Source organism: Vicia villosa, linkage group LG7, assembly GCF_029867415.1.
Source record: "Vicia villosa cultivar HV-30 ecotype Madison, WI linkage group LG7, Vvil1.0, whole genome shotgun sequence".
In the NCBI taxonomy this organism is placed as follows: Eukaryota; Viridiplantae; Streptophyta; class Magnoliopsida; order Fabales; family Fabaceae; genus Vicia; species Vicia villosa.
The window spans coordinates 28,173,535-28,197,127 of record NC_081186.1 but is presented as its reverse complement, the minus strand read 5'-3'; the positions used below and the strand labels follow the sequence as shown (position 1 = coordinate 28,197,127).

Genomic DNA, 23,593 nt, shown 5'->3' with positions numbered 1-23,593 from the left:
CGTCCTCCCAAGTGAAACGGGAAGGTAAAAAAAAACGACACCACATCTTCCATTTGCTTGATTTGAAGACCAAGGAAGTAAGTCAATTCTCCAACCATACTCATTTCAAACTCAGTCAGCATTTGACAGACAAAGTGTTTTACCATTGCATCAGACATTCCTCCAAACACTATGTCATCCACATATATTTGTACACTCATGATTCTTCCATCTTCATTCTTTACAAAGAAGGTTTTGTCTATTCCTCCTTTCTTATCCATTCGTGGTCAGAAATTTAGTTAACCTCTCATACCAAGCCTTGGGAGCTTGTTTCAAACCATATAGAGCTTTTCTTAGTTTGTAGACATGATCAGATAGATTTGGATCAACAAAACCTTTAGGTTGTTCCACATACACTTCTTCATTCAAATATCCATTGAGAAAGGCACTTTTTACATCCATCTGATATAGCTTGAACTTCAAGATGCAGGCTACTCCTAGTAGTAGTCTGATTGACTCAAGTCTTGCTACAGGCGCAAAAGTCTCATCAAAGTCTACTCCCTCTACTTGAGTATATACTTGTGCTACAAGTCTGGCTTTGTTTCTGGTAATGACTCCTTGTTCATCAGACTTATTCTTGTATATCCATTTGGTACCAATAATATTCGTTCCTTCTGGTCTAGGTACCAGCTCCCATACTTCATTTCTTTTGAACTGTGCAAGTTCATCTTGCATGGCATTGATCCAAAATTCATCTGTCAGAGCTTCCTTCACAATTTTTGGTTCAAATTTGGACACAAAGAAGGAGTTGTCTATGGTTCCTCTTGAAATGGTCATTATTCCACCATTGAGATCTCCTATGATAATTCCTTACGGTGATCTTTCTGAATTATGATAGATGGATCTTTGCTCACTGCTTCAGATTCGGGTTCTGAAGGGGCCTCATTACTCACTTCAGGTTGATTTGTCTGTTCAGCCTGAATTTCAAGGAATGTTTCGACATTCTCTGTGACATTGAATTCTCTATGTTGATCATCAACAATAACATTGATGGATTCCATCAACACTTGTATTTTGGTGCAGAATACTCTATAAGCTCTGCTGTTTGTGGAGTATCCGAAGAATATACCTTCATCACTTTTGGAGTCCATTTTCCTTCTTTGGTCACAATCTGTCAAGATATAGCACTTGCTACCAAACACATGAAAGTACTTGACAATTGGTTTCTTACCTCTCCAGAGTTCATAAAGAGTAGAGGAGGTTCCTTTTCTCAATGTTACTCTGTTATGGACATAGCAGGCTGTGTTCATAGCTTCAGCCCAAAAGTTCATAGGTAGCTTCTTTGCGTGAATCATTGCTCTGGCTGATTCTTGTATAGTCCTGTTTTTCCTTTCTACTACTCCATTTTGTTGAGGTGTAATAGGAGAAGAAAATTCATGTCTGATTCCTTCAATTGAGCAGAATTCAGCAAATTTGGCATTCTCAATTTCCTTTCCATGATCACTCCTGATTTTGATGATAGCACTTTCCTTTTCTCTCTGCAGTCTGGTGCAGAGATCCTTAAACACTTCAAACACATCTAACTTTTCTCTAATGAAGCTTATCCATGTGTATCTAGAGTAATCATCAACCACCACATATGCATACCTTTTCCCTCCAAGACTTTCCACTTGCATTGGTCTCATTAGATCCATATGCGATAAAACCAAAGTTTTGGAAGTAGTGAGTTGATTAATCTTTGGATGAGAAGTCCTGGTTTGCTTGCCAGCCTGACATTCTCCGCACACTTTGCCTTCATCAATCTGTAGTTTTGGAATTCCTCTCACAGCTTCCTTTTTTATGATCTTTTTCATTCCTCTCATATGTAGATGGCCCAATTTTTGATGCCATAGTCTCACTTCTTTTTCTTCTTTTGCCATGGAGCATATAGATGAATGACTTGCGGTTTTGGGTTCCCACAAGTAACAGTTATCTTTGGATCTAACTACTTTCATGACCTCTACATTTTCTTCATTTGTGACTACACATTCATCTTTGGTAAAGCTGACTTTTAGTCCTTGATCACACAGTTGACTGATGCTTATCAAGTTTGCAGCAAGTCCTTTGACCAGCAGAACATTGTCTAGTTTTCCTACCCATTTGATCTCTCCTCTGGCTCCTGAATGTTCTAGTTTTCCTACCCCTTTGATCTCTCCTCTAGCTCCATCACCAAAAGTTACATAGCTAGTGGAATGCGGCTTGATCTCTTCCAACAAGTTCTTCATTCCTTTCATGTGTTTTGAACATCCACTATCAAAATACCAGTCTCCTTTGGTTGACACCCTCAAGGAGATGTGAGCAATCAAGGCAAAAACTTTGGCAACCCATTGTTGTTTATTGATAGGGTTATGCTGCTTGAGATTGTCCTGAGCTGTTTGATAGGGATAACAAAATTGTTTGTAGCAGAATGGTTTTAGGTGGCCAAACCTTCCACAGTAGTGGCATCTCCATCTTTGAAATTCCTTCTTTGTTTGGTTCTAGTTTCTCTTTTCCTGATGTCGTGACATCGATGCTGACATTTGGTTGACATGGTGAGCTTCAGGTTTTGACCTTTTGCATCCTAGATTGTATTCTGGTTTATTCATAAAACCTAATCTAGACATATTCCCTACTTCCTGTCCAAGTTCCAGAATCCTTTCCAGGGAGTCAGTCCCATTGTTTAGCATTATGATTGATCTTGACATCTGATCTAGTTTGAAGTTGAGTGTGCTGACTTCACCATTGAGATGTGCTATGGTTTCTAGAAGTTCTTTCTTATCGACTTCCAACTCTTTTATAATTTTATTTTGCTTCTCCCTTATATTACACACTTCAGTACTCTTGACACATAGATCATTGTATGAGGCAGCAAGTTGTTCAAAGGTAGGATCCTCTTTGCCGAATTTGTATTCAAGTGTACACACACTCGTTAGTGCAGCACATTCCTCTTCAGAATCACTATCTGAATCTCCATCAGATCGAGTGACAGACATCCCTTTTCTTTGTTCTTTGAGGTAGGTAGAACATTCAGCTCTAATGTGTCCATATCCTTCACATCCATGACACTGAACCCCTTTTCCTTGATTGGGCTTCTCTTCAGCATTGAATCTTCTGCTAGGATCATAGGTCTTGTTGATGTAATTGGAAGTGTTCTTAACATTGGGTCTGGACTTCTGATCAACCCTTTTAATTAATCTATTGAATTGTTTTCCAAGCATGGCTATGGCTTCTGATAGATTTTCATCACTTCCACCATTGCTTCCTCTTGAATTATCTTCTGTGTTGGAAACAAAAGATATGCTTTTGTTCTTCTTTTCAACAGACTCACAAATACTTCATGTTGCTGATGTCTTGGGCTTCTTCTATGGCAGTCACCTTCATATCAAATCTCTTAGGCAGTGATCTGAGGATCTTTCTTACCAGGTTTTCTTCAGACATTTTTTCTCCTAAGGCTCCTGAGTTATTTGCAATCTCAAGGACATTCATGTAAAATTCATAAATGGTTTCATCCTCTTTCATGGTAAGCATTTGAAGTTTAGACATCTTTACCTTGGATGTGCCTTCATGAAATGTTTTGAGAATATCCCAAACCTCTTTAGCTAGTTCAAAGTGTTGCACATGCCTGAATATGTTCTTGTCAATTCCATTGAACAAGGCATTTAGGGCCTTGGAATTTCCCAAAGCCAACTCTTCTTCAGTTTTGTTCCATTGTGCTTCAGGGATTAGAGCAGTGGTTCCATCTTCCATAACCTTCTCAAGTTATTTCCATCCACTTTCCAAAGCTCTCCAGGCCTTTCTATCCACAGACTTTATGACAGCTACCATACGAGGTTTCTAGTAGTCATAGTTAGAGCCATCCAGGATGGGTGGTCTATTCCTAAACACTAACAATTCTTTCTCCATAGTACCAGAATTTTGTTGTCCCTATATCTCACCCAAATGTAAACAGGCAGGGTGCCTGCTCTGATGCCAATTGAAAATTATAGTAACTCACGCGATGTCGTACTGGATGTTATGACATCCACAATTTACACAGCACAAAATGTTAAAACACAAACACATAAAAACAATAAAGAACACACAGAATTGTTTACCCATTTCGGTTCAAACAACCTACTCTAGGGGCTACCAAGCCAGGGAGGGAATCCAATATAAGTAGAATTAATTCGGAGTTAAACTCCCCCGTTTACAACTCCTCACTTAAAACCTACCCAATGAAATTCCAATCTATACCTAGACCTGAGTATCTCCACTCACCCCCCCTTAATCACAGTAGTGACTACAAACAAACATTAAACAAATTCAGAGAGAAGACACACTTCAAAAACACAACTTGATTTGCTTAAAAGTTTCAATCAAGAGACACACACTCGTGCTTAAAAGCTTAGAGTGACAATTAACAAACAACCTATTCCAATACAATCATCAAAAGACAATTGCTTGGAGTACAAGAGACAGCTACAGAACTACGGTGCTTCACATTTAAAAATACTCTCTCTGTGTTCCAAATTAGGATTGCAGTCTTCTTATATGCAGCTCTAAGGCCTTGGGCTTTTCATGAATCAAATTAGGGTTAACCAAGTTAACCTAATTTACACACCATCTGGTTGTTACAGAATGTGCTGTCAGCGAAATCTTCTAGACGAAATATTCAGCATACAATAAAAGGTTTCCTAAATTGTAGATTGAGAGAAATCAGGAAACACATTAATAAAATATAACAGCCTCTGGTGTCAGACAAGGATGTCATGACATCGGTCATGACATTCACTTACAAAACCTGTATTAGCTAAACACAAATGCAACCTGCATAACACACTATAAATCAGGTCATGACATCAGTCAAGACATTAAACACCCATGTATGTTTTACCACAAATGCAGCCAACATGAAAACATCTACATTATCATTTTATTATTAATTTTCGTATTTAGTAATTAGGTTTTTTTAAAAATTAATTATTTTTCACTATTCTTCATTTTTATGCCTTTTTAGTCCAAAAATCGTAAAAAAGAAAATTTTAAATTTCGATTTGTTATTTCAAGCATCTTTTTAGGCAATCAAGCAATTTAATTGTAATTAATAAAAAAGGGTAAGAAATCAAAATCAAATTATATTTGATTTAATTTTTGATTATATTTGATTAATTACTTTATTTACTTGACCTAATTTTTATGTGTATAAATATGTCCTCATTCTAACACTTAAAAAAACAACTAACAATCTCCAACCCTTCTCCACCTCTCTCACGGAAATATACACTAACCAATTTCTAATCCTATTTTTTTCCTTTCACGTAGCAAAATTTGTATAATATTTTTTCACCAACCCTTCACAGCAAACCATCATCATCACATACATCAAGCAATCCACCTAACCTATTCATAGAGGTCCCATCGATTTTCAGCCCTTATACTACATAAAGCGAAGAGCCTCACTCCCTCATGTGAATTTGTCTCTTCCAATAAACTAACAAAACCTCTTAAATATCAAACCTCACCATTTATTGTACCATCACCATGTTCATATTCTTCTTAAACAAAAAGCCATAAACCTTCAATAAACTTATTTTCAAAAATCTCAAACTTTCATCATTAACTATATTTGCGCAAAGTTTGATTATTTGTTTACAGGAATCAAAAAGAGGAAGAAGTGGAAAATAAGTGCTCCAACATCTGCGGTCCGGAGTTGTCGTTGCCAAGTGACTGGCCTTGTCTCCACACGATGCCTGACAAGTCGACTGCCACCATCACCGTAGCAATCCACGAGATCTCCGTCAGCACCGCACACCATTTAACACTGCGCGAATCTGGAGATGCTGCTGTTTACCGTTGCGAGGTACTACGCTTGAGGCCTTCGGACTTTTACGGACATTTATAAACTTTTTGTATATTTATCGTTTTTATTTTATTTGGGTTTGTAATAGTTTTAATTAGGATTTTAATTTATGCTCTTTACTTTCTGCACCTCCTATTATGTAATCCCCCATCCCGAAGCCCTGTAATAGCGTAGGACTTTATCTTTCTACTTTTACTTTCCGCACCTATGAACTGCTTAGATGTATGCTAATAGGATTGCATGGAAAGACTAAAACTGAATCGTTAGCTCACTAACTTCAAAAGATTAAATATGTGAACATAATACACTCCTTTTTACTGCTCACACACTCACCTCTAGGGTTTCCTCTCTTATGCTGCCTTTTCGAATAATAGTCAAGTCCCTCGAGCATAGAGACACCTTAGCATGTTGCCTTCGATTAAAAAATCATCATAAAGTCAAGCTCTTCTACAAACTGTTTTTCAAAAATCATTTGTATATATTCGAATGATGAATCATTACAAAGTCAAGTTCTTCTACAAACTGTTTTTCTAAACACACACTACACTCTTTTCAAACAATTCAAACAAAAACAAGGGATCTAAGCAATTAAGAGCCCATGGATAACCATGGATACAAAGGGTGCTTACACCTTCCCTTTGTATAACCTACCCCTCGAACTAAATATTTTTTAAAAAGGTATTTCCTGTTACTTTTGCCTTTCCTAAATTGGATAAAATAAAAGTTGGTGGCGACTCTTGCTATATGCAACATTTTCAAAGTAAATTCTCCCACCGTATTACAGAACTGGCAACTCTGCTAGGGAATTATTTAAAAGAGGGGTTACCTTAGAGCTTAGATCACTTAATATTTGTTTGTTTTACTTGCTTTATTCTTTGAGGTTGTTTTGGGCATTGAATGGAAGATGAATCCTATACCCAGATTCAAGTGCACCTTAAGATAGGAAGTGACATAGTCATGGTGACCTTTCTCATGTATGTGGGAGATGAGTCAATATGAGAGTTCACGCTTAACTTAGGCCTCCATGGGTATGTACACACTTCTCTTGTATGAGGGAGGTTTACGTATGTACCTTGGGTGAGTCAGAGCTTAATGACCTTTAGTTACCTTTAATCCATCTTGGCCTTTAGGAACGTAGTGGGGGGACTACTCTTGATGTATGTTGAGGGCATAGTCGCTACCCAATACTACAACTCAGATAGGTTCTTTCTCAATGTATCATTGCATGGTATGTATGTATCATGTTCGAGGGTGCTTTAGAGGGACTGAAAATTCCGAGTAACTGGTAGAACCCTGTTACTAAATTCACTCATATCCTTAGAAGTACCTATTGGGGAAGGGTAGTCAACTGGTCATACTTCATGCAAGCCTTTAAACCTAAGGACTCTTGTGTGACTTGTTTGTTATCTAACCACTTGATTTCCTTGCAAGTTTTGTTTTTAGGACTTACTTGTCCATACTACCTTATGCTTTTACATAATATGTTGACTAACCTTTTTCAAGGATCTTAGGGATTTATGGCGCATAATTTTCGGGTACTATTATGGAACGACTATCAAGAGCCTAAATTTCTATCAAGGGGCAAGGGGATTTATTTTCCTCTAGCCAGATGCCTTCAAACTCAAAGGTACATTTCCTATCAATGGGCAAGAGGATTTATTTTCCTTTAGCTAGATGCCTTCAAACTCAAAGGTATAGTTCATACTAAGGGGGAAGAGGATTTATTTTCCTTTAGCAGATGCCTTAAAACTCAAAGATACAGTACCCCGAATTAGAGGCAATGACCCACTTGATATGGTGAGCTTGATTCTTATAAAAGGACATCCGAAGATGAAAGTCAAAGTTCTTCAAACAAAGTTGCGACCAAAGTCAGTCTCTAATGTTGCAAACTAGATTCCATATAGATCCTTGAAAACATTGCATCTGCATACATACATATCATTGCATAACATGTTTCTAGACAACGATTTTCTCATCTTCTTCCTCAAATCCCTACAGCTGGATACTTACAGCTTCTATGTAGCTTTGTTGGAATCTTCTCCCTAGAAGTAATATTCAGTTTCACGTGCGAACGCTTGGTTTGTTTTCAACTATGGGGCACTTGGTCCGTTGATCGATGATTGTCAGCCAATCTGAGACAAGGTTCAAGACCCGATTGACGCAAAGACTATCACATTCGCACCTGCAGGCCAGATTCGAAGTTCCCCTTTGAATCGACAAATCTTCTAATGCAATAAATCCATACGGAGATAATCTCCTCAACGTTGGCAAGCCGTAATTCCTCATGCATTTTCATGTATAATCTTTCTTGTTTGTTCATTACTATTTGCATGCAAAACTTGTTTGTTTTTGAACTATAATAATAATGCATTGGATATGTTTGTCTTGAAAAAATCCATTCGCTCTCACTCTTATATGTTTTTCTTTGCGTGTGATACCAAACTCTCGTTGAAAGCATGATAACTCCGAAGGGAGAATGACGAACACGTAATACTCATAACCTCAATTAATGTGCTTTCAAGTAAAACCCTGTTGATGATGTACAGGCATTGTTTCAAATCCCCAAACACTGGTAATATAAGGAAGTTAATCCCTCGGTAACCCTTTTGAGCCTTGGAGTAGGAGTTTCTTTTTCTATACGAAAAAACCCTCACATTTAACCCAGGGGCAGGGTAGTGTTCAGTTAACATGATTGAGCGTTCAAAATTCATCAGGAGCTCGCATCTAAGGATACAACAATGGTTATCCTTCAAAAGGTTGAGGAAAGTCAAAACCACAATGGTTATCCCTCACATTAGGAGGTAAAAATATGACGATACCACAACGGTATACCCTCGTCAACAAAGGAATGAGGCAGTCACAATCTTTCCAATGAATCGAAGACGTCTCATACGACTTGAAAATAAGTGACTTAGGCAAAAGTTAGGGCATCCCGCTGGACTTCAAACCCTAAATTCAAAAGAATTTGTCCATGCAAAATTTAGGGAAACAAAAAAAGATCCTCAACAAAAGGTCAAAGTCGCGTGACTATAAATTCAAGATCGTGTGATCAGACACCAAGAACAAAAGATAGGCGACTGCCATGTCCAAACACCTCATCGATTCCTCAATTGTCTCAAACTCCTCTTGAAGGATGAATGCTCGCATCGAGTTAACTGAACTTAGGTTGGAGAACATCACGAAGGGGGTGGGCACTGTTAAGTGCCAAAATGTACTTTTTTTTATATATGTTTTGTAGCACTTATCGAGACTTTTGTTGATATTCGTTGAATAATTCTCCGTTTTGTGTATAAATACGTATACTTTGTGAATAATTGTATTTTCATATACTTTTATACCTTTTGGTAGTTTTTGTATCTTTTTGTAGGTATTCTTGAGGCTTTGGATGCATGTGCAAATAAGGATGGATCATGAAAGATTTTGAAGTACTTGAAGAATTTAACTTGAGAAAATATTGAAGAGAGCTTGGAAATCAAAGGAGTGAAGATTCACTTAGTTCACGCTGCGAACAAAGTTCGAGCCGCGAACTGATTGTTATCAGCCAACTTGTTTTTCGTGAATTTTGATGTGGGGTTATTTCATTCTGTTCGCGCCGCGAACAGAGTTCGAGCGGTGAACTGAGCTGTGTCAGCAAATTATGTTTTAGTGTTTGGGTCACTAATTTTGTCTTGGAGCCCAATTTTTCAGTGGCGTTTTGAAGTCTCTTTTTAGTAGTTGTAGAGATATCATTAGATAAGATAAGTATTGTATGGTTAAGAAAGCACCACATATCAAATAAGTGTATAAATAGGGGTCAATAGATTTTTTAGGAATAGTTTTGGGAGAGGGTTTTTGCTCTCTCAACTTCATCAATCTCATTTTTCTTGATGATTAGCTTAGATAACAACTATGAGTCTTGCATTTGGTGATTTGAAGGTGGGTTGCTCATCAACCAGCACTGAGAGATTTGTGGTTTTATCTCTCTTTCTCTCTATGTATTTCTCTTTGTTGGGTTTTGTATATATATTTACCTTGAACTCATGTATATTTGTCGCTCATGGAGTTATATGAAACTTGGTTTACAAATCTTTGTTGATTGTTATCTTAGATTTTTGCCTTTGTGCTAGGGATTTGGGTTGTTGTAGAGATAAACTTATTGAATCCTTGTCTAGGATGATTATCTGTTTATATCTAGATTTCAGACATGGATTTAGAGCTAACAATCTATATGGGTGTCGAAGCTTAATGCTTATGTGTTGGTTGTGTCGGTGGAGAGATCGTCGATACGATTAGTATGGATGTCTGTTGTGTTGTTGAGGTGTGCTGAGAGATCATCGTCGAGATGATATAGTAGTACTCCCGTCGGTGTTGCAGAGATGGACATTGATGTGAGCGATGTCGGGTGACATTGACGAGTATTGTAGGTTGAGTGTAACTAGTCGATAAGTTTAAGTTTGTGAGAAGTAGATTATATACCAAGCTTGACAAGTCTTTTCTTCCTGAAAAATGAATTCTTTTTATGTTCATAATTATATTTTCCTTGTTTACTAAAAACCCATTTAAACCAAACTCAAGAACTAACAATTCGTCAAACGGCATTTCAATAACACTAATCTCTGTCGACACGATAAATTCCTAGATAAATATTTCCAAAACTTTTGTTGCTTGTCGCTATACCGCCTTCAACAGGCACCAATAAAATTTTGAGCCTAAAGATCCTTTTTTCTAAAACCGTGAACCTAGCCACGTTACAACCCTAAAAAGTCGTAATTGAAGCAGGGTTAATTCGAAAGCATACTGTAACGAGAATACAGTAAACCGACTCCTAGAAGTTTTTCTAAAAACGTTTGATTTGGTATCACACCACCTTTCACAAAAAAATTGGTGCTTTGACATCCTTTCAAAAATTTATTCTATAAACTTCAAGACAAACATGAACCGAAATTCTGGTAGGACAGGCTCAAGATGTCACTCACGATGTCAAGACATCTGATCTGTTATTAGCTTAGCAAAGGCAGAACATAAAGATCCCCAATTTTAATTACCCCTAATAAGGATTCCATGAGTACTGGGATCATGTATGTTTAGTCAACATAACCAGATTGTAATAGTTATTGGTTCTGTAAAAGGAACAACTATCAAACCTGAACCTGATGTTATACGTGATGTTACAACATCCAAGAGTGAACAGACAATACCATGCAGAAGATAAATAACACCATGAATTGTTAACCTAGTTCAGTTTAAATCACTATCAGTAGTACTATTTTATGTAAACAACCTCTGGTTTACAGATAAACAACCTCTAGTTTACCTAGTCACTACCCAATGAACCCTTCATCATAGAACTCCATCTTAGACAAGAGAACCTCTGCTCACTCCCTAGTGATTCCTAACTGTTACAACCCCACAACAGCTATTTAAGCAATTAACAATGAACAATAACTTGATCTTGTTTCACAGCTTCAATCAAGAAGACAAAACTCAAATCTTACCTACAAGTTTCGAGTGAGAATAATAGCTTCTCTTACCTACAGGTTTCGAGAAGGACAGGGAAGCCATCCCACAACCTGGGTGGTCTACCTATAGAAACCCTAATGACTACGTCTTTTTCTAAATCTGGTTTTCTATATTAAAACTAGGTTACAAAGGTTTCTGTTTTTAACCTATTCCCAATTGGACTTAGGCTTACAAATCGTAGCACTCCTGGCTGTTACAAATATGCAGATATCTTCTAAAGGAAAGGTCTTCAATCACAAGTTTCCTAATTTATCTCCTAAATTAGAAACTGCTGAATCTTCAATATTCTGATTTGATTCTTTAATATTCTGACTTGATTTTATTGACCTTTAAATCTGCGCCACATTGGATTACATAATATTCATAGAATATTCTGTATCTGTTGAGAATCAAACTGAATCTTCATTCCAGTTCTGCAGGCGCGATGTCATGACATTCCATATAACATCTTGCTTGTACCTGTTTTATTCTTTTATATTTGCAAGATTTATACACTGTATTATATTTTGCTGCTATTATGTTTTAGCCAAACATAAATGTCAATCAGCCAATAAAAACACCAACAATCTCCCCCTTTGGCATATTTTGGCTAAAACTATACATTCATTAAAAATGCAGCAAAGCATAAATGCTTCAACTTTCAAGACAACAAGGAAGAACAAATTTTTACATTCTTAGAATTGAGCTTCAATCCACATCTTCTGTTCTCCAGGTCTTGAACAACATCATAACATCTTTAGTCTGCTACAAAATTCCTTTGTTTATTTTTACAGTAGCAAAATCAGAAGATGATATTCCTCTCCCCCTTTTTAGACATAATATGACAAAGAATTGTCCGATGTCATAATATGTAGTGGAACACCTTCATGCAACACTGATGTACATTAGGAAGATGATGGGAGAAGGCCTTTGTCTTGGAGGACCAATGAAGGCATAAGAGAACCCTTACTCAGTCTTGAATTACAAACTAAATCCTAGCATAGATCCTGAGAGAGGACTTGAGTGAAAAATTGTCCAGCAGTCCTAGTAACTCAGAACACAAATCACAGTTGTGTTCATAACTCAGATCACACATCACAACAAAAATGGTTCCTATATTGAAGGCTGTATATAATGGAACATCTTTGTTGTTATTGCAGAAAAACCCATGGTAGAGACAACTAACATCCCCAGCCCGTGTTTTTCTTTTTCTGGACAGGTTTTGGCAAAACAACCCATTACAATACCAAACCCAGACACGACTTATAAGGACACACATGAATGACATCTTGAGAGAGTTTGATTTTTGTAATCTGTGGAAACGTCATTATATAGCCATTTGAGATTATAGGAAATAATGATGGTCTTTGTTCTTGTTCAACGGTCAAACGGTTAATTAGGAAACAATTCCAAAAGAAATTACTCTTTCCAAAGTAGTTTTTGACTGTTTTTTTGATAGGTGTTATCTTTAAAACCAGTGCATGCATAGTCATTGATTGAACTTTACACCGACCACTGATGTGTAGATAAACTTCAAGAAAAATTTCCTTGTTTGAGTTAAAATATTCAATGTCTTTAAACCTGTCATGACATCTTGTGAGACATTGTCACTTTCCCTCCCTTTAAGCACATAGCTCAAGATTCTTCAAAAGATTAAGAAGAAGCATCCTATGGACCAAATAACAGACTCCCCACTTACTCTTCTGACTCACTAGTCATAGACATAGACTTCTATTGTTCTGAACACATTGAGACTGTTTAACGCAACTGTGAAGAATCTTCCAACACTTGTTGACACACAGTCACCTCATCAGTTCAGAGAAAGAATTGTGGATTCCAGTTGCACATGGTTAGATTCAACCATTCACAGATAACTAAAAATAATGTCACATTTTCTTCATGATGTTAAAGTATTTTTGACCAAGATACTTTTCTTGACATAAGAAGTCACTCCCCCTATCTGAGATAGTTTGAGCTTCTTCAAGGAATAAACATGTAATGATGAATGGAAAATATAAGACGCATCTTTATATCTTCAATAGAGCACCCTCTGTTCAACTATCCTGCGTAACACACTTATTATGGCAATGTTGCTCCTTTACATTAAATACTCACACCAGAAATCAGATGTTATAACATTGTGCCTGTCATTAGAACTACCAGTATATTCCACAAGGTTCATATCTCTTTCTGCAACAGACCCTTTTCTACCAACTTATCTCCTCCAAAAATGATCAACTAATGACCTCTTGACATTAGAAGCACACAGAGAGAGGTTGCCACAATCTTAACATAAAGAACTTCCACTTCTTGTACTTTGTTGGGCATAACCTTACCATGTTTGTATCATATCATGGTCTGCTTAAGAAAATTTGAAATCCTTTTTGATATGATGTTTCTCAATCTTACACATTGATTAACATGCTCTTTTATTCTGAGCCGGAAGGATCCCCTCCCAATCTCCAGCTATGTTGATCAGATCATAGAACTTTTGTCTTCATAGTCATATTCACAAAGTGAAGTCTTCATTATGAAAGTAATTATGTATTTCCTGAACACATTATCAACATCAAGATCAGAACCTGCCAATTCTAATCCACATTATGTCTGACTGCCAATTTAGACAATAATGTCGCTTTTTCAAACATCACATGCATATTCCTAGACACACTTCCAGGATAATAGCACATTGTGATGTTGACATTACCCAAGACATAAGTTCGTATGACACCCAAACTCAAACAAACTCTGACTATCCATAGAGATAACACATCTCTATAGAATGACTTGGAATACATGAAACAATTTGTGTTCACGACACGAAACAAGACTCTACTCTTTACAAAACAACTGTAAAGAATGACCTCAGACTAACAATGTCTGAACACTACCCTTAAACCCTATGATTGTCACAATTTGACAATCATAACCTAGAGTCTAGACTTTCCTCATATCCGAAAGAAGAACATGAGAGACTCAAACAAGACTCAAATAAAATGGAAAAGACTCTAGAAACCTGAGCAATTTAAACAATATACCTGGACTTTAACCAAAGTCTTGATCAAGGGATGTTATATGAAGAAGAACTGCATCAGGTGGACTTGTGCATAGGTTGGAACATGCACTAAGTCAGAACAAGTGATACACACCATCAATACATGTCTTCAGATGATAATGCAAAGAAAAATCCTTGTTGGTCTTTTAAGAATAAACATGACTTGATTTATGTTCTGACATCTTGTGTGACATTGTTTTTCTGGCTTAAAGATTAGTCTTTGGAGGACTTTCCATTTGATTAGAAGCAGAAATACATTGTCTTTGCTGATATTCGTACTTTCTTACTCCCCCTGAGATATACAAATTTAGGATATCTTTGATGTTCGTCCTTGAAGCTCCCTTCATTTGGATTTTGCCACAGTTTCCAAGTTTAGAAACCTCAGTTTACTTGCGACACACGATTCAGATTGCCATACTCTGCAACTTGAAGAAGAAGAAACTATGATTGTATAACCATAAATCAATCTTCAGCATACAAGTCTGAGCTTTTCATACAAACATTGTAAATATCCAGCTTCCTCAAGATATTTAACAGAATCAGTATGTTTCACCAGATACTCTTGTCACACTTCCTTAATTTGTGAAGATAATAGTGAACACGGACCTTTGGTTGACACTAGTCCTTGAATACATAACTAGAAGGACTTCTCATCTAATAGGTACTAAGTCTCTCGTCAAAGTACTTATTAGTTACTCAGTAAGATTTACTACTCATACTAGTTCATCCTAACTGGTTTCTTCTTCTCAGTCTTGCATCCAGGTTCTACACCCAATAAGTACTAAGTCTCCCGTCAAAGTACTTACCAGTTATAACAAAAAAAAAATGAAGACCTTGAGATGATGTTGTAACATCTGATATGACATCATCCTTCATGGTTCTTGGTTAACATATCTAACATATAATTTATAACACTTGGGGTGGAAACAGAATAATACAATTATCAGCAATATCCAGACATATCAAGGAATACAATAGCCAGCATGTCAATAAGCTTTTCTTCAGACTTTCATTCTGATTTTGATATGATGGATGCCATAGTCTGTACCTATAGAGGAGATTCCCTCATTTAGGTTCCTGGAACAGACTTAGTTATAGCATAACACTGAATTAGTCAATTCTTCTGAGCCATCTGACTTCCTTGATTCCAAAAAACACTACCCTTTCTAGATAACAACTAGGGAAGTAAACATTCTTGACCATATTTCACTGTGGTTGAGACACAGTATTCAGCTCCAACAACTGCTCTATGGTTATAAATGAAAATACACATATCTGGTTCCATTGATCAGAGGAGAATACTAGATGTAAGCTCATCTGGATTTAAACATAAAGGATAAGAAAGGAATACCTTCATGAGTTTTCTTTAGCACTGAGGTTTTACTTCTGACAGAAATGGAATAGAAGCAAATGTTAATCGTGTCCTGATCAACTTATAGTCAGATGTCTCCTCTTCTAGAGCAGGAGTAGGTTCCAAACCAATGTTCTCACACTACATTAGTTTAGCACCAAAATATCTTTTCTTCAGCTCGTAGCTGCATACTAGTACTTAATGTCCTAACATCCGGTAGGACATCTGTTCATCCTTCTAGGAACACTCTAGCCTTGAAATTCTTCAAGGTTCACACTTGCAGATGATTATGAATATCATTGATCAATTGATATTCAACAGCTCTAATAAACCATGCCATTATGAGTGGACTTGAGAGATTTCTCAAGTATCTTTGACACTCTAATTATAGCTGTAAGATTCTGCCATACATTCTGTTGAATGTAAATAACCCTAGAGTCTTTCTTATACAATTGGGGTTGCATAGAGGCTATGCAGCGGAAAATAGCCATACTTCAACTGAATTCACACAATGCTTACTTCGAATATCAGTTTTAAGCATGACATTTAAGGATTGACCACACCACAATCCTGCACAATGCTTGCTTCTACACCAAGCAACAGACTAGACCTAACCAACTTTCTGACCTGATAAACATCACATAGATACAGAGGTTACCTTATCAATATCTTCACTCCCGCATGAAGATTTTGATGTGTTTCTTCTCTGTCAACAGATACTGAATGAATTAGTTCAATTCAAATTCTTCACTATTGCATGAAGTCTTTGGATTTAGCACTCCTTTATTCCAGCATCAATAGCTCTAAGTCAGGTTTGGTCTAATCCTCCACATATAGGTCCATCCTCCACTTCAAGGGAACATACAATATGAACATTACTTGTTCAAACAATCTTCTACCTTCAGCACAACCAGAAAGTATCCCTCATGGATCTCATCCAGAAATAGACAAGATGCCTGCTCTGATACCAATTGAAATTCTGGTAAGACAGACTCAGGATGTCACTCACGATGTCAAGACATCTGATCTGTTATTAGCTTAGCAAAGGCAGAACATAAAGATCCCCGATTTTAATTACCCCTAATAAGGAGTCCATGAGTACTGGGATCATGTATGTTCAGTCAACATAACCAGATTGTAATATTTATTGATTCTGTAAAAGGAACAACTATCAAACCTGAACCTAATGTTATACGTGATGTTATAACATCCAAGACTGAACAGATAATACAATGCAGAAGATAAATAACACTGTGAATTATTAACCCAGTTGGGTTTAAATACCTACTATGGGGGCCACCAAGCCAAGAAGAAGATTTCACTATCAATAGTACTATTTTATGTAAACAACCTCTGGTTTACAGATAAACAACCTCTGGTTTACCTAGTCACTACTCAATGCAACCTTTATCTTAGAACTCCATCTAAGATAAGAGAACCTCTGCTCACTCCCTAGTGATACCTAATTGTTACAACCCTACAACAGCTATTTAAACAATGAACAATAACTTGATCTTGCGTCACAGCTTCAATCAAGAACACAATACTCAACTCTTACCAACAGGTTTCGAGTGAGAACAATAGCTTCTCTTACCTACAGGTTTCGAGAAGGACATGGCAGCCATCCCACAACCTGGGTGGTCTACCTATAGAAACCCTAATGACTACATCTTTTCTAAATCCGGTTTTCTATATTAAAACTAGGTTACAAAGGTTTCTATTTATAACCTATTCCCAATTGGACTTGAACTTACAAATCGCAGCACTCCTGGTTGTTACTAATATGCAGATATCTTCTGCTAAAAGAAAGGTCTTCAATCACAAATTTCCTAATTTATCTCCTAAATTAGAAACCGTTAAATCTTCAATATTCTGATTTGATTCTTTAATATTCTGGATTGATTTTATTGACCTTTAAATCTGGCCACATTGGATTACATAATATTAATAGAATATTCTGTATCTGTTGAGAATCAAACTGAATCTTTATTCCAGTTCTGCAGGCGCGATGTCATGAGTTGATGTCATGACATTCCATATAACATCTTGCTTGTACCTGTTTTGTTCTTTTATATTTGCAAGATTTATACACTGTATTATATTTTGCTACTATTATGTTTTAGCAAAACATAGATGCCAATCAGCCAATAAAAACACCAACATGAACTTTGCATTAGAATTATATTTCTCATACTAAACATTCTTTGCATATGAACAAGTACTTGACACTAGGAAAGCTTCCATCATGAGCTGCAGATGAAAAGTTTAATCCTCTCAAAGGAAAAGTTTGAAGGATAGAAAAACACTTAGAAAGGGGGGGGGGTTTGAATAAGTGTAGTTTTAAAACTTTTAAGATAAAAACAATTTGCACAATGATTTTTATCTTGGTTCGTTGTTAACTAAACTACTCCAGTCCACCCCCTTGGAGTGATTTACCTCACCTGAGGATTTAATCCACTAATCACACAAGATTACAATGGTTTTCCACTTAGATAACCTCCAAGTCTTCTAGAGTATTCTGATCACAACCTGATCACTCTAGGAACACAATGCTTAGATAACCTCTAAGACTTTCTAGAGAATCCGATCACAACTTGATCTCCTCTGGTTCTTCACAAACGAATGTAAACAAATTCTTACAAGAGTTATACAATGCTTCTTATAAAGCTATAATCACAACTGTGATATTTCTCTTAAGTTTAAGCTTTATCTCACTAAGATATTACAACAGTAATGAAGTGAGGTTGAAGATGAAGTTTGAGAGCTTTTTGAATTTGACAGCGTTTCTGTATGTTTGCGCAAAACATTGTATTCAGCTTCTCATCAGAACTTCTATTTATAGGCGTTTGAGAAGATGACCGTTGGGAGCATTAAATGCGTTGCGTGATCCGTACAGCATTGCATTTAATGTTTCACTCTTTTGTCAACTACCTCGAGCCTTGCTTTTGCAGCGTCTACTGACTTTGCCGTTAATAGCTTCTAACGTTCCTTTTGTCAGTCAGCGTAGCCTGCTATCCTGTACTTGCTTCTGATCTGATGTTTGTATGAACAACGTTTGAGTTTCATCAGAGTCAAACAGCTTGGTGCAGAGCATCTTCTTGTCTTCTGACCTTGAAGTGCTTCTAGCGTGATACCACGAGAACTTCAGTGCTTTTGCTTCTGATCACAAGTTCTTCTAATGCTTCAATAGACCATGTTTTGTTTCTGCTTTACCATCTTCTGATGTCTTGCGAGAGCATGTTTTGATGTTGCATACTTGAACCTTCTGAGTCAGTGCTTCTTGCGCTGATTTTGTGCATACTCTTTATGTGATTCCTGAAATGGGAGTTGCATAGGATTAGAGTACCACATTATCTCATACAAAATTCATATACATTGTTATCATCAAAACTAAGAATACTGATCAGAACAAATCTTTTTCTAACATTCTCCCCCTTTTTAATGATGACAAAAACATATATAATTGATATGAATTTGAAATTAGAATATCAGATGGCTAAAGACAAATACACCATTATAGCAAAAGCATATAAACATAGTGTGTGAATATGTCTCCCCCTGAGATTAATAATCTCCCCCTGAAATAAATACTGGAAGAAATTTATAAATAGATGACTTCCCTGAGTATTTTCCATTTCAGTTGAGACGTTCACATAAGCTTAAAACTTCAGAACATTCAAAGCTTCTGCTTCTTGCTTCCATAGGACAGCTTCAGAGCTTTGAATTTCTTCTAGGATCATTGCATGCTTGATTATATCAGAACATTCTTGAATGTACCATAGCGTCATCAGAGCATCTCTACATCCTGAAATGTTTCAGAAACAAACTAGACAACAAGAGTCAAAGCATGAATGAATCAGAACATAAAATATGTTTTAGAGCATATACTATGTATCAGAATACATAAAATGCATCAGAACATAAAATATGTATCAGAGCACATAAAAAAATGTATCAGAACATATAAGGAGTGAGAATGTGTTAGAGTATATTCTATCACAAGAATATCAGAACATTCTTCCTTCTTGCTTCTGATCTTGAAGCTTCACAGCATTCAGCTTGCTTCAATTTCCATGAGCAAGAAAGGGAGACAACTAAGACCAAATGACTACGACTAGCCTAGTTTAGAAACTATCTTTGCTAGAAGGCCTTGAATCTCATTGTTGCTTTCAGTCTGCTTCTGTATAAATGAGCGAAAATCATTGTTGGTATCTTCTTGCTTGTCTAGGCGAGAAGCTAGATCAGCTTGATTCTTTTGAATAACCTCTAAAGTCTTCACCAGAAGAGAGGTTTCTCTAGAAGAGGCTTCACGACTTCTGTTCAGTGGAACATCATTCTCAACAGTAGCATCCATCGTGAGATCATCATCATGATTTTCCTCAGAAGGAATACTCTCAGCAGGATGTATCTCAGCATCAGCTTCTTCCCTAGAAGCATCTTCTTCATACACAGGAGCAGGAAGATCAGAATCTCCATTCTCAAGGGCTTGAAGAATGGCAGCTAGATTCCTTGGAGGAGTGGGAGCATCAACTTCTCGAGAATAGACAACTTCTGGAATCACCATATTTGGGGACTTCTCAGAAGGGTTTTCCCTTATAAAGTTGAACAACCATTGAAAGTCTTCAGTCAACACAGAATAATGAGGCTTGAAAACCACAATCTCTCTGCAAGGGTTACCATCCAGCTCGTCTACATACATCTTCTCATCAAGAGATCTCCAGCTTCTGATGGGGTGATAATATCTGCCATCATCAACTTCCAGGAAGTATCCAGAAGAGCCAGGTGCTTCAGCCACGAATCTTCTCTGGACTTCCATAGCTGCAACCTGAAAATCCTGTCGAAAGCTTCTCCAAAGGTTTCGAGTAGAAACATCATCTAGGTTGTTATAGAAGGCATCTGTCAAGATTTCCAACCTTCTGGTGAATTCAAGTTTGAACAACTCAAGGTAGATGTGAGAGGGAGGTTCAGGAGGATTGAAGGTGAATTTGTAGTCAGGGTAAAGAAGACAGTATGGTTTGGATTTTCTGGAAGGTAAGGGATGGGATAGAGAAGGTGTAGATTCTGTGGTAAAGGTGGAGGAATATGGAATATCAGAAGGTGTTGGGGGAATGATATTTAGTGGATTAGGGTACAGAACTTGTGTAGAAGGAGGTGGTTGGGGAGTATTTGGTATGGTGAAGGTGTTATGAGGTTCAGAAGGAGGAGGCTTACTTTGAGAAGAACCAGCAACTCTCAAGGCATGAAGAGAATCCCTAATGCGCTTGTCTCGATACTCTTTGGAATTGACCTTGTGACGATCATAGGACAACTTTGGCTTTTTGGCTGCCTTTGATTCTGCTTCTGAAGCTTTTCTTTTTAACCTCTTTTCTTTCTTCTTCTGTTCCTACTTCTGCAACTCAGCTAAAGAAGGAAGAACTCTTCCACGAATCCATGCAGGATCAACAGAAGATTGAGCAAGAACACATGTCTTCAAGTAGCGCTTAACAGACTTGTGTAGCTCTTCTTTGAACAGCTGTGAAAAGTTCTCAACAGGAGATCTTCTGGTCAGAATATTTGGAGCTATTCTTGGAGCAGAAGTTACCTCCGGAATCAGAAGCATCCTCTCAAGATCAATCGCATTCAGAACATGTCCTTGAAGGACAGTAAAGAACTTTGGTGTGCCAACATCTCTTAGAGCATTCATCAAGTCACTCTCTACTAGAATATCTGAGATCATTCTAGCAAGAGGAATAGTGTTCTTCTTGAACACATGAAACTTCTTGCGTTCCTCATCTCTAGATTCTTCAATATTCGTTTTCAGATGTTGAAATAGAATAGTTGAGAGAGAGACTTTAATACCTTTCCCAAAGCAGAAGAGAGCATACTTGAGATCCTGACTCACATACTTGGCAGTGATAGCTCTCTTTCTATGATAGAAAGTTCCCAAAATAATTTCAGCCCAAACTCTGTAGAACGGCTTTAGCAATGTAGTTTGATTTGGTGAAGCTTTAAAGGCAGATAATTCTTCATCAACTTTCTCCCAAGGAACTCTACTAGATTCAGCGCATGTGATTCCTCCTGAATCATCAAGATTATATAGTTTCCTTATCAACTTCTCTGTTATAACGATTTCATGCCCTAGCACAAAAGAGATGATAGCAGTAGAAGTAACGGTTGCATGCTTCCAGAAATCCATTACCAAGTGAGGATAAACTGGTCCAATCAGTCTCTCAAAATAGTTTGACCATCCTTGAACCATCATCGTCTCCTTGACATTGAAACCATGTTCCAGAAGACTTTCAAAGTCCACCATTGTTTCAGTTAAAACTTCCAGTTCTCCATATGGAATAGAACAGGTCTTCAATGGACAATAACCAAACTTGTGATGAACACAATGTGCAGAAGACATTTCAAGTTCCAGACTTGAAGATGAAAGCATGAAGAGACTTTGAGATTCGATTAGAATTAGGGTTTATGCAACAAGGAGGGGAAAAGAGAGAGATGAAAACGAAGAGATAATGTATGAAGAAAGAGAATGTACAAAGATAAATTGTAATGAGGATGAGTTTTTATAGGGACGGATTTGAAATGAAATGCAATGTGTGTTTTGAAAAAAAAAGCATTTAATGAGAAATGACCTTAGGAGAGATAATGTAACATTTGAAGTAATTTGCACAGTTACCTAGGGCGGCGACTCCTCAACTGTACGCATGCTTGTCCAAATGGAGTGAACACATGTTCAGCATCTGGAAAGCTGGTGACAGCTGTTTTGCTTTAAACGAACTTCTAAATCAACTTAGATAATGAAACGTCAGAGATGACTGAATCAGAACTTCTAATTGATCATCATCAGAACTTCTTATAAGAAGATAACACAAGATCATTTCAGAACTAATCCATACATCAGAACTTCTCATCTTCTCATTCTGGGCAAAAGTCCATACTGATATTCTTCAGAATGAACTTAAACCAATCTTCAGCAAGGGGTTTTGTAAAGATATCAGCCCATTGATGGTCTGTATTAACAAAGTTCAAAGAGAGAACACCCTTCTGAACATAGTCACTAATGAAATGATGTTTGATCTCAATATGTTTAGCTTTGAAATGTAAGATAGGATTCTTAGATAGACAAAGAGCAGAAGTATTATCGCAAAGAATAGGAATGTTACTCTCATATATCTGATAATCCTCTAGCTGACTCTTCATCCAGAGCATATGTGTACTACATCCAGCAGCAGCAATATATTCTGCTTCTGTTGTAGAGAGGGCAATGGTAGCTTGCTTCTTGCTATACCAGGAGATCAGATGACTTCCAAGGAATTGACAACTTCCAGAAGTACTCTTTCTTTCAATTCTATCTCCAGCGTAATCAGCATCACAATAACCTACTAAGTTGCACTCTTTAGATCTTCTGTAGACTAAACCAAAATTAGTAGTACCTTTCAGATACCTCAGAATTCTCTTAACAGCTGTTAAGTGAGATTCTCTAGGATCTGATTGGAATCTTGCACACAGACAAACACTGAATAAAATATCTGGTCTAGAAGCAGTAAGATATAGAAGAGACCCAATCATACCTCTGTACAACTTCTGATCTACCTTCTTACTTACCTCATCCTTACCTAAGATACACGTTGGATGCTTAGGAGTCTTTACTCCTTTGCTTTCAGAAAGATTAAACTTCTTCAGAAGTTCTTTCACGTACTTGGTTTGGTGAACATAAGTTCCTTCTGATGTTTGATTGATCTGGATCCCAAGAAAATACTTGAGTTCTCCCATCATGCTCATTTCAAACTCAGCCTGCATAGACTCAGCAAACTCCTTTCCAAGTGTAGCATTAGTTGTTCCAAAGATAATATCATCAACATAAATTTGACAAATTAAAATATCCTTT

At 37.0% G+C, this 23,593-nt stretch overlaps 1 protein-coding gene across 1 annotated transcript in view; it reads right to left on the bottom strand.

Moving 5' to 3' along the window:
• Positions 1-816, bottom strand: part of LOC131618801 (uncharacterized) — a 46,214-nt gene extending 45,398 nt beyond the window's left edge. Inside the window, exon 1 of the mRNA XM_058889958.1 lies at positions 559-816. Coding sequence (XP_058745941.1) covers positions 559-816 — 258 coding nt within the window. The remainder of the gene's footprint in view (positions 1-558) is intronic.
• Between the last annotated feature and the right edge of the window lie 22,777 nt (positions 817-23,593).